This window comes from Sinohyriopsis cumingii, chromosome 2, assembly GCF_028554795.1.
Source record: "Sinohyriopsis cumingii isolate HCF-2022 chromosome 2, ASM2855479v2, whole genome shotgun sequence".
Lineage (NCBI taxonomy): Eukaryota > Metazoa > Mollusca > Bivalvia > Unionida > Unionidae > Sinohyriopsis > Sinohyriopsis cumingii.
Window position 1 is genome coordinate 12,111,344 of NC_142962.1, and position 13,686 is coordinate 12,125,029.

At 35.4% G+C, this 13,686-nt stretch overlaps 1 protein-coding gene across 5 annotated transcripts in view; it reads right to left on the reverse strand.

The window, feature by feature from the left end:
- LOC149804340 (uncharacterized) overlaps positions 1-13,686 on the reverse strand; it is a 74,721-nt gene that overhangs the window by 52,956 nt on the left and 8,079 nt on the right. For 3 of the 5 annotated variants that reach the window (XM_089939052.1, XM_089939046.1, XM_089939060.1), the window contains exons 4-6: positions 9,375-9,594; positions 5,803-5,875; positions 1,881-1,927 (exon numbers count right to left, since the gene is read on the reverse strand). In XM_089939052.1, coding sequence (XP_089795178.1) covers positions 1,881-1,927; positions 5,803-5,875; positions 9,375-9,594 — 340 coding nt within the window. Of the gene's footprint in view, positions 1-1,880; positions 1,928-5,802; positions 5,876-8,549; positions 8,871-9,374; positions 9,595-13,686 lie in introns of all 5 variants that reach the window. The other 2 variants (XM_089939070.1, XM_089939079.1) reach the window with 2 other exon arrangements.

Sequence of the window (13,686 nt, forward strand, 5' to 3'; positions counted from 1 at the left end):
TGCTTGTGATAAAAGTACCTAATGTACTGATGCATGTCATGCCTAATATGGGCTTGGTATAAAAGTACCTAATGTATTGATGCATGTCATGCCTACTATGGGCTTGTGATAAAAGTAGCTAATGTATTGATTCATGTCATGCATACTATGGGCTTGGGATAAAAGTACCTAATGTATTGATGCATGTCATGCCTACTATATGCTTGTGATAAAAGTACCTAATGTATTGATGCATGTCCTGCCTACTATGGGCTTGGTATAAAAGTACCTAATGTATTGATGCATGTCATGCCTACTATATGCTTGTGATAAAAGTACCTAATGTATTGATTCATGTCATGCATACTATGGGCTTGGGATAAAAGTACCTAATGTATTGATGCATGTCATGCATACTATATGATTGTGATAAAAGTACCGAATGTATTGATGCATGTCATGCATACTATGGGCTTGTGATAATAGTATATAATGTATTTATGCATGTCATGCATACTATGGGCTTGTGATAAAAGTACCTAATGTACTGATACATGTCATGCATACTGTATGCTTGTGATAAAAGTACCTAATGTATTTATGCATGTCATGCATACTATGTGTTTGTGATAAAAGTATATAATGTATTTATGCATGTCATTCATACTATGGGCTTGTGATAAAAGTACCTAATATATTTATGCATGTTATGCCTAATATGGGCTTGTGATAAAAGTACCTAATGTATTGATGCATGTCATGCCTACTATATGCTTGTGATAAAAGTACCTAATGTATTTATGCATATCATGCCTAATATAGGCTTGTGATAAAAGTACCAATGTATTGATGCATGTCATGCATACTATGGGCTTGTGATAATGGTATATAATGTATTTATGCATGTAATTCCTAATATGGGCTTGGTATAAAAGTACCTAATGTATTGATGCATGTCATGCCTACTATGGGCTTGGGATAAAAGTACCTAATGTATTGATGCATGTCATGCATACTATGTGCTTGTGATAAAAGTACCTAATGTATTGATGCATGTCATGCCTACTATATGCTTGTGATAAAAGTACCTAATGTATTGATGCATGTCATGCCTACTATATGCTTGTGATAAAAGTAACTAATGTATTGATGCATGTCATGCATACTATGGGCTTGGGATAAAAGTATATAATGTATTTATGCATGCTTTATTAACATATTTAATATTCACATTAAGTTTCTTCATCATCAGGAGGGGCCCTGAGTGGCTGAGTGGTCTAAAGCTCTCACCGTTCCGGATCACTGCCATCTCACCTCTGTCTGTGTGGGTTCGAGTCCAAGGCTCGGCTAGCGTGGGCATGTGGGAAAGCCTGCCAGTAGCTTCTTGTGGGTCGGTGGTTCTTCCCTGGGTTTTCCAGGCTTTTTCCTCCACCAGTTATACTGGCCACCATGTATAGCCTATATTGTGCTGAAAAATGGCGTTAAACCCTAGAGCAACAACAACAACAAAATCATCATCAGGAAATCAGGGGAGACAAGTATGCAGTACTGTACAATTTTTTTGCAGTGAAGATATTTTAACAATTTAGCAGTTGCAGTGAGAGGGTATGAAAATAAATCCTCTCAGACTTTAGAACCTCAGGTAATATAACTGACCTGGATCCATAATTATCCAAATATAAATTGCAAAAGTTAAAATTCCATTTTGAACTAAAAATGTTTTTTGCATCTGAACAAATACATGTTCTATACCATTATAACTCAAGGAGCTAAACACATGAAATGGTTTTATTAATATATTATTATCTTCTTCTTCTTCTTCTTCTTATTATTATTGTTATTATTATTATTATTATTACATCCAGTTGCCAATGCAAAATATGACCAAAATGGATGATTACCTGTCAGACTTATTGTAGTCATAGGGTCATAGGCCATTTCACTTGTGCTGGAAAATTAGACATAGTTATCATTTATTCAGTAAATTAGAGAACTAAATATAGAACAATAATAACAACTATTGTAAATCATGTCTACATTTTTCTACACCCACTTGAGATAGAATGACAAGTTCAGTGATATAGTGAAAGAAAAATCCATTGTCTGGCAGCCCAAAACAAGTAAAACATTTGCTGGGCAAATAAAATTACCTGTCTCTAGCCCAAGATTTTTAAAGGAATATGGAGGAAAGATTCAGACTGTTATATTATTCAATGAAAATCCCGGTTTGGGACAAGTATTCCTTTCTTAACTTTTTCTCGGTTTGGGACAAGTATTCCATTCTTAGCTTTTTCTCCATTTGGGACACATATTCCATTCTTAGCTTTTTCCACCTCAGCAATATAATTAATGTCTTTTGATTACAACATTTAATTTGTGGTATCAAATGACAGAAACTTAAAAATTATTGTTTGCTCCTACATTTTTTCCCAGTTACCTAGGTATAACCACTTTCTGAGAAGCAAAATCAATGTGATGAAAAAGAAAACAACAAAAGTTTATTTTAACATTTGTCAAACATTTGTACAAATCCCCTGTGAATTCAAAGATCTGCCTTTTGGACCTCTCTCTGGGGACAATCAAAGACAAAGTAGTTAATTTCTTTTAACATTACTAGAAAAGCATGTATGTTACAAAGATTCTTGTAATTTCATTAAATTTGTGTATAAAGAATCGTGATGAATAGATTGATGAATGGATAACAGACGGACAGATGGTATCATAATACTTTTAATCCTCCCAGAATGTTTGGTAACTAAAAGAGAGGATCCAGAGTTATAATGGATAAACTGGGGACAAAAATTAAACAATAACTGGATAATTACAATATATATACATATATATACAGCATATAAACATTCAAAGATATACAATAAATTTCAGTGTTACAGGTACCCTACTTAACCCTGTAAATGCTTTAAAATCCCATGATGTATCATTATGACATGTTGATGTTCCAAGCTGACCATTTTGAAAGTTATTATTTGTTTATCAATGTATGATTTGCTCCTAATTTAAGACATGGTAAACACAGACATAAATCCTGTCTGAAAAATACATTTTCTAAAAGAAAAGGCACCATTTCATATGATATATTGACTGGAAGCCAATGGGAAAACTCACCTTTCCTCTGGAAGCAAAGGAAGAGACAAAAAAAAAAAGAACTCAAGGTAACTTGAGAAAAGTTATTCTTTAAGACATGGCATACATTTTAGTGACAATTATTAGCACTCTAAAAAAAGTATTTGAAAAGATATGTCAAACCGTAGCTTCAATATTAACGGTATTCAACTCTAACCTATTATAATGCTGAAGTCACACCTCTTTTTAAAAAATTTTCCAGCAGACCCTGCTGTAGAACAGTAAAGGCAGATATTTATACAAAATGTCAAAGACTAAGTGATACAAATAATCCTGAGAGTGTAATGCAGTATGCAATAAACTGCTGTATAATTTAGTAAGATATGATATCATGAATTTTTTTCCCCACAAATTATGTTTTTTCACTGCTTTAATTCTGTATTCAAATTTGGTGCAACAAATTAGTGTCAAGGCCACATACTCATCATTACCTTGGTAACTGAACACACAAAACCGTTTTGGACTTTAAATCTTGATTAGAAGATAAATATGTAAGAGGAGGTGGATATGCATGAGGAGGTGAAAATGCATGAGCAGGTGGATATGCATTAGGAGGTGGACATGCATGATCAAGTGGACATGCATGAGGAGGTGGATATGCATGAGCAGGTGAATATGCATGAGGAGGTGGATATACATGAGGTGGACATGCATGATCAGGTGGACATGCATGAGGAGGTGGATATGCATGAGCAGGTGGACATGGATGAGCAGGTGGATATGCATGAGGAGGTGGAAATGCATGAGCAGGTGAATATGCATTAGGAGATGGACATGCATGATCAGGTGGACATGCATGAGCAGGTGGATATGCATGAGGAGGTGGACATGCATGAGGAGGTGGATATGCATGAGTAGGTGGACATGCATGAGCAGGTGGATATGCATGAGCAGCCAACCTCTATTCACATCACAAATTATGAGTGCTATGACTGAAAGAGTGAACTTCTGACATGTGAAAGTTATATGCTTATACCCAGGACTGAGAAATGTGCTGTTATGAATGGGCATGACAAATATATGGGCAGCTACCAGTAGGCTAATGAGATTCAGCTCTCTCCTATGCAAGGCTATGTCCCATAAATAGAAGACAGTGAAAAACGACTGAGCATGTCAGCAAACTGATTCCACTGCTGCTACTTAAAGGATGAACTTCTCCTGACATATGGTCATACCCAGGACTGAGAATGCCCTGTAATGAATGTGGCATGACAAATATCTGGGCAGCTAATGAGATTCAGCTCTCTTGTATCACTACACTCATTCAATCAATCAGAGTGTAGCAATAACAATATTATTAAGATGGCCACCATAACCATCAAGCTGGCAATCTGATTAGCACTATTTGCATTAATAACTAGATATCATAAGAAGTGGCCACCATGACCATCAAGCTGGCAATCTATTTGCATCATTAATAACTAGATATCATAAGAAGTGGCCACCATGACTATCAAACTGGCAATCTGAATGACACTATTTGCATCATTAATAACTAGGTATCATAAGAAGCCTTTGATTTAAAACCACACATATTTATGACCATCTCTTTAGGTGAAGTAGAAATAATAAGATTTTCAAGATGGATATCATGGCAGCAATGTTGGAGATCTAATTTGGTACCATTTCTACTTAGGACTAGCTATACATCATAAGAAGTCTTTTTGTGTAAACCTTAACTTCAGGAGGTTAGTTAAGCAATAACATTATTTTCATGCTGTGACAGCTAGACTTGATGTCCACAATTTTCACTTAGGATCAACTAGACTATAGAATGAAAGAATATGCGGCTAAAATTTCAGGGTAATCCAGCCAGTAGTTTAGGAGGACTACACACCATTGCTTACAGACAGATAATGAATGGACAACATGCCATCACATACACTTTTTGGGTCTATCATCAGCAGAGCTACAATATGAAACCAATATAATGCAAAACTGGTGTACAAAAGCCAATTGATTTAGCATTAAAATAAATCTAATAAATCCATAAAGCAATGTTTCATTAGTTGATTCTGCTCCACTCCCAACTGATCACCCTCAGGGGATGAATCAAGATTCCAAGACAATATAGAAAATGTGCACATACAAAGAAACTTATGTCCACAAAATCTGAGGTCTCTATCATACATGGCACAGGACAAGTTGCCTCACATTGCATACATCATGTCACATTGCATATGTCATGTCACACTGCATACATCATGTCACATTGCATACATCATGTCACATTGGATACATCATGTCACATTGCATACATCATGTCACATTGCATATGTCATGTCACATTGCATATGTCATGTCACATTGCATACATCATGTCACATTGCATACATACTTATACACAAACCTGCAAAACAATATGCACATGCTTCAAGGTTGGTACGTACCACATAGTCTCACATTTTCTTATTATAAAAAGCTGCCTCCAGATCATATTCAAAATCTGAAGAGAGTGGAATAAAATGGCACTGAAAAAAGGAAAGTAGTAAACTTGAACACAGGTTCATCTACAGTATCGACAGATGGATGAATACACACACTGACTCCAAAGTGACTGCTCTTTTGAGCTTCAGCCAAGCTGGGCATCAAAAAAGATTGGGATCAACAACTGATTGTCATTCAATTACAATTATAAAATGGTATTTCATTACAAAAGTAGCAGTAAGTAAAACATTCTACCTGTTTGGATAACATCTCTCTGAGTCCCAACGTCTGAAAGAGTTTGGTGGACATTGCTCCATGCACCTGTAATCTGAAATAAAAGTATATATGTAATGGACTTGACTATTTCCTGACTTTACTACTTATAGAATGTATGATGTTCTTCTGTACATAGATTAATCCTAGGTGTGTCTTTTTCTACATGTAATTTGCTAAATACATCTATATTAATTTAAATTTAACATAACTAATCAAAAATTCTATTTCTATGTTCATTCCAAATTTCAACACATAATGTCCAGACTAGAACTATTTAAACATTTTCAAACTCTGCAATATTTATAGATGTACCAAAATAATACTTTCTAAATATCAAACTGTTTAGAGTTTCATACGCCACATGTGAATTGAAATACATGGAAGTTGTAAAAGAGAAAGTATGCAATAAATACAAAGCATCCTTTTTATTTGTTTTCACTGGATATAAATCAGTTTGATGATCTCTATGTATAATCCATATCAAATTCATTCTATCCACTAATGTAGAACAAAACATGCATGTCAGTTCATATATGTACCAGAAACCTCTTTGCAAAATATGCTTTTAAAAATTTTACATTACAAGTTATTAAAGGCATTAAAAAATTGTCATTAAGTTAAATCTGAATAAGAATTTAAAATTTATAAAAGAAACGCTAAAATTCAAATTGGACTTGCACGCTATGTTGAAAAATAAAAATCTGATCATTTGGGAAAAATTATGCAATAATCAAATGACAGAAACTTCTCACTGGCAAGTGACATACAGAATGCTGGGAAATGTATTGACAATTAAAATGACTGACTGGTGTGTATGGTAGGGACTTGATAGGAAGGTCATAGCATCATGTCTTGACTGCACATTGTGTATGGAGGAAGGACTTGATAGGAAGGTTATAGCATCATGTCTTGACTGCACATTGTGTATGGAGGGAGGACCTGATAGGAAGATTATAGCATCATGTCTTGAATGCATATTGTGTATGGAGGTAGGACTTGATATGAAGGTCCTAGCATCATGTCTTGACTGCACATTGTGTATGGAGGGAGGACTTGATAGGAAGGTCATAGCATCATGTCTTGACTGCACATTGTGTATGGAGGGAGGACCTGATAGGAAGGTCCTAGCATCATGTCTTGACTGCACATTGTGTATGGAGGGAGGACTTGATAGGAAGGTCCTAGCATCATGTCTTGACTGCACATTGTGTATGGAGGGAGGACTTGATAGGAAGGTCATAGCATCATGTCTTGAATGCACATTGTGTATGGAGGGAGGACCTGATAGGAAGGTTATAGCATCATGTCTTGACTGCACATTGTGTATGGAGGTAGGACTTGATATGAAGGTCCTAGCATCATGTCTTGACTGCACATTGTGTATGGAGGGAGGACTTGATAGGAAGGTCCTAGCATCATGTCTTGACTGCACATTGTGTATGGAGGGAGGTCCTGATAGGAAGGGACTCCTAGCATCATGTCTTGACTGCACATTGTGCATGGAGGGAGGACTTGATAGGAAGGTCCTAGCATCATGTCTTGACTGCACATTGTGTATGGAGGGAGGACTTGATAGGAAGGTTATAGCATCATGTCTTGACTGCACATTGTGTATGGAGGGAGGACTTGATAGGAAAGTCATAGCATCATGTCTTGACTGCACATTGTGTATGGAGGGAGGACTTGATAGGAAGGTTATAGCATCATGTCTTGACTGCACATTGTGTATGGAGGGAGGACCTGATAGGAAGGTCATAGCATCATGTCTTGACTGCACATTGTGTATGGAGGGAGGACTTGATATGAAGGTCTTAGCATCATGTCTTGACTGCACATTGTGTATGGAGGGAGGACTTGATAGGAAGGTCATAGCATCATGTCTTGACTGCACATTGTGTATGGAGGGAGGACCTGATAGGAAGGTCCTAGCATCATGTCTTGACTGCACATTGTGTATGGAGGGAGGACCTGATAGGAAGGTCCTAGCATCATGTCTTGACTGCACATTGTGTATGGAGGGAGGACTTGATAGGAAGGTCCTAGCATCATGTCTTGACTGCACATTGTGTATGGAGGGAGGACTTGATATGAAGGTCTTAGCATCATGTCTTGACTGCACATTGTGTATGGAGGGAGGACTTGATAGGAAGGTTATAGCATCATGTCTTGACTGCACATTGTGTATGGAGGGAGGACCTGATAGGAAGGTCCTAGCATCATGTCTTGACTGCACATTGTGTATGGAGGGAGGACTTGATAGGAAGGTCCTAGCATCATGTCTTGACTGCACATTGTGTATGGAGGGAGGACTTGATAGGAAGGTCCTAGCATCATGTCTTGACTGCACATTGTGTACGGAGGGAGGACTTGATAGGAAGGTTATAGCATCATGTCTTGACTGCACATTGTGTATGGAGGGAGGACCTGATAGGAAGGTCATAGCATCATGTCCTGACTGCACATTGTGTATGGAGGGAGGACTTGATATGAAGGTCCTAGCATCATGTCTTGACTGCACATTGTGTATGGAGGGAGGACTTGATAGGAAGGTCATAGCATCATGTCTTGACTGCAAATTCCTGAAACTCATTATATGGCAATTAAAACAAAAACATTTGTTTTGTAGTTTATGACATCAGAATGTAACAAAAATTATTTTCAAAAAGTGAACACAATTTAACCATATATGTAGCATTATGGAAGTAAAAAATGTTATGAAAACTTACTGTCATGCCTCACAGTCCCATTTGAACATGGAAATGTACCCTTTACACAGTAGCACAATTGGTCATTTTGTGTACAGCATATTGCATTGTGCAATGCATAATTCTCCATTACATAGTTATCATGAACATTGCATCAGCATGACCTGTCTGTCGTTGTAGATCCTGGCTGACATTCTATTTGGCCTTCACCATCACATTGTGTTTTTTCATGTTCACAGTAACTCCGCTCATTTGACCAAAAACCTAAGGTTTGATATCTGTCGGGTGGGCATGGTGCACAAATAGCCGTGTCCTTGGAAGGGTCCAGTAAGGGGACATAACCTATCATGAGTAGTAAAAATAGTAAAGGATTACTGACAAACATTCTTATTTAAAATATTGTAATCAAAATATTTCAAAGTGGTTAACATCTTGGTTACAAAATAGCAGCAATGAAAATTTGGCATATCTGGGACATAAATAAATGTGAATTTTATTTATTTTTAATGTATGCACACTGTATAAGTTACTTTCTGATATGAAAAAATAGTGATTGTCATAATGTAATCTGTCTCTAAATCTGCTACAAATTTGTGCAAGCACAAATTTTCTGACTTGTAGCATATAATATATTTCTCATAACTAACCAATATAAGTTAAAACATCCAAACTAACTTTGTGTATACCTTAAAATTGTTTAGGTTATGATGGAGGGATTATTGTTTTGGAAAGATAAATAATTTTGACTTGCCATAGAATTCATATATACAAATGTAAATCAATGTGAAATCAGACAAAAGTTGCAGACTCTAGTCAAGCTTTACTTTGTACTGTAATGAAAATTACCAGCTTGACAATAAGCTCTTTTGAGGCATAGCTGCATATCACAGCCATGAATGTCGGAAGCACAGTGGTAGTAGAGGTCTTTGGAATTATCACAATTCATCTTTACTTTCAAACTATTCCATTCATTAGATTGGGGATGTGGACACGACTTGTAATTCCATATTTGTAAATCAAGTTTGGAACACTCATTTGTACTGACTACACTCATGGCGGCACTGATCTGAAAGATTTAAATAATGATCATATATTTTCTTTTCATCACAAAAATGAATTGTTTGTCATGATCAATAGATCTCTCATGTCCAGGCATCCAGTGATGTCATCTACATAATAAAACAGTCAACTTTTACCAAAAAGTACTAACTTATGTTGCTTTTAGTTTACCTGACTTGACTGAATGCAACATAAATAACTTTTATGCTAACATATATTTGTGTTGCATATCAAACAATATTTCATCATGTATTACAATGAGAGATTCGAGACATATTTTTAAGTGATTCCATTTTAGGATGGGGAGGGTAATTTTGCTTTAAACTGCCATCTTTGTTTATCTTCACTTCAAAGAGAACTTTTTGACTGGCTAAGTGGGTGTGGGGTTTTAACTACCATGATGATTTAATTACCATTAAACGGTGGTTATCAATGACATGAGAATGACTGACCACAGTGTTATAGCCCAGATTGTTCAAATATTAAAATATGAAATTAATGGATGGAATAACTGAAGATCTGAGCAGAGATACAGAATAGAACAACATGAGTTCCTGTAACAGAATACAACAATTTAACCAATTAGATGAAAAAAATAAAATACAAGACCAACTGTTAGATACACTTGTACCACAAAAATAAATGAACACAAAGTTCTAAAAATACAACTAGCAGTTCCATTTACTTAGATATTGTAAATTTCATAAAGAATCAAGTGAGCATTTTGAACTAATTGTCCAGCATGTCTGTATAACATGATCTGTTTGTGATTTACTCTCCAGATTCAACACTGTTAATTAGGTTGGGGTTAACTTATTCCCTGGCTTCCTTATGTGTTGCTGCTTATAATGGTCTCTCTCTCTCACATCCAGCCTCTTACTTGTCATCCACTGTTACTCCAGTCATCTCTCTTACATTCAACCATAGAAGCTATTTCCTTGCTCTGAGATTTGCTCTTTATTCCCTTTATCAGTATCATCTCTTTATACCCTTAGTTATCTGTCTCTCAAAGACTTCCAACTACATGTGACAATTGTCACTTGGGAGTACATGTACTTCTTATTAGCCCTGGAGTCAAGACCCTTTCTGCTTAACACAGAAACTTAGACTGACTAGTTTTGCATTATAAAACATTCATAAAACACCAAACTTTGCCTGGGAAACCCACCCTAGACAGTTAACTTGTCCAATCAGAATTTAAGTTTATCTAACCACTGTTATTAACACATGCCCCTCAAGAGCTGGAAGATTTTTCATATTCGTACATCCCTTAATTAACTGATCTCTGCAAAGTTTCAACTTATGACAAATATTTCAGCAAGTACAATGCTGTTTCTGCATCATTTCAGCCCTTCGCATTTAAATGAGCAAAACCAGAGCTTTATTCATTGACCAGTATGACCCGACACAGTTATCAAATGGAACCTCAATAAGAACCAGTCAAGTATTATAACAAGGTGTATTAAAGTATATGCATCCTCTAAATTGTCATTGATTTAATTCAATTCCAAATCACATACATTAATTTAATGTTGCTACGTGCCACAATGACACCTGCAAAATTCACACTGGTACAACTTAACCATCCCTCTCTAAATCAGACCCTGTATAATGTAAAGAAAGGAAAGACAATTCTAATATTCTCTAAACTTCATCTTTCATGGTGCCATTGAATTTTTGGTATGCCAGGGATGTGTTTATTGGTTAGAAATATACAAATCTGCACAAACTCTGATAAATTTCATTAAAGCTATAAAATTTCACAAATTATAAAATTCACATAGAAAGGCTTCACTCTTTCTTGTACATTAATTGTTACTATGGGGTAGATGTGCATTAATGATGTTACTATGGTGTAGATGTGCATTAATGTTGTTACTATGGTGTAAATGTGGAAATAATGCTGTTACTATGGTGTAGATGTGCATTAATGTGCAGTTTTCCAAAAAATTTCATGAACACTGATGTTTATTGCATGTCAGCAATTTAAGGCACCAATAATAAAATTACGATAAATTTACTTTAGTAATTCATACAATACAATAATAACCAAATAGGTGAGAAAAAATAATCAATGAAAGGGTGAGACATTGAAATCCCAGTCTGGGAATCTTATTATTTGTTGTATGCTCAGCAGATTTTGCAAAAGATTAATAGAACCTATCATGGTGATGGCGATGGCACTGAGACAAGGTAACTCCATTCAAGAGATTATATTATTTAGCTTTAGAAAAGCTCTGCAGAGCAAAAGATAAAATAAATCTAACTCTGAGAATGGGATTTCCAAGTCTCAACCACAACACTGATTATTTTCTCATGCATTTTGTTTTTTCAAGAAAGTACGTTAACAATAATTGAATTTTTTTTTATCACATCACTAACTTTCTTTGTTTGCAAACTCTCATTATGTATATAATTGTGATGTCATTAAAGAAAAGTATCAGTCACCAATTCATGAGATTTCTCTGTTTACACTGGGGATTAATTCTATTAAAAGCCCCATGCACAATCATAAATTCGATTACCACGTGCATATTTTCACATGCAATAACATGGATCTTACGATAGGCAAACCAAGATTCTTACCCCAGTGAACTCTTAAATTTAAAATACAACATCAATTGTTCAGACCTTACTGTTAACCAAAAACTGAATTATACTCAGACATCTACATCCTTATAGAGCTCCCAGATTGTGTTGTGGTCTCATGATCATGGCTGTACTAATCAGGTGTATATGAAACAGACTGATGGATTATATGGATTACACACAGATATAGTAAAAACTTTGTCCTACTCTAGTGAAGACTTGACCAGTAAATCCAAACTTGGTCACTGGGTTAATGCCAGGTTGGAATGACTCTGTCAAAAAACTACACGACTTGCATGAAATGCTTACATCAGTTGGCATAATAACAGTCAACAGCATCATGGCCATCTCAGTAATCAAAATGCACAAAACAAGAGCAAAATTTAAGTATGCTCTTAGATTACATAAAAAGGATAAAGTAAAAAAGAGAGAAGACTTGCGAGCCCAAAATTTTGAAAATTTCAACCAAAATGAACTCTGGAAACAAGTAAAACAAAATACTAAGAGAACTTCCAATAGTTCACCAATCTGCATGGATGGGAACTATGATCAAAATAACATAAGCAACATGTGAAAAAATCATTTAGAAGACTTACTCAATTGTATTAAAAATTATTTGAATAAGAAGTGTATTCTTTCAGCATTAAATACCCATTCTACTCCTATTGAAGTAATCACATTATCTGAGATTTAAAGTGCAATAGCAGTACTCCTATTGAAGTAATCATATTATCTGAGATCCAAAGTGCAATAGCAGTACTCCTATTGAAGTAATCATATTATCTGAGATCCAAAGTGCAATAGCTATACTCCTGTTGAAGTAATCACATTATCTGAGATCCAAAGTGCAATAGCAATACTCCTATTGAAGTAATCACATTATCTGAGATCCAAAGTGCAATAGCAATACTTCTATTGAAGTAATCATGTTATCTGAGATCCAAAGTGCAATAGCAATACTCCTATTGAAGTAATCACATTATCTGAGATCCAAAGTGCAATAGCTATACTCCTGTTGAAGTAATCACATTATCTGAGATGCAAAGTGCAATAGCAATACTCCTATTGAAGTAATCATATTATCTGAGATCCAAAGTGCAATAGCTATACTCCTATTGAAGTAATCATATTATCTGAGATCCAAAGTGCAATAGCTATACTCCTATTGAAGTAATCACATTATCAGAGATCCAAAGTGCAATAGCTATACTTCTATTGAAGTAATCACATTATCTGAGATCCAAAGTGCAATAGTTATACTCCTATTGAAGTAATCACATTATCTGAGATCCAAAGTGCAATAGCAATACTCCTATTGAAGTAATCACATTATCTGAGATACAAAGTGAATAGCAATACTCCTATTGAAGTTATCACATTATCTGAGATGCAAAGTGCAATAGGAAGATAAAATGATGGTAAATGACAAGGTTGCATTTTTTCCATATGTGGAACATATTATATCATGTGCTATTGATGATTTTATTTAATTGTATGTTTGTACTTAACT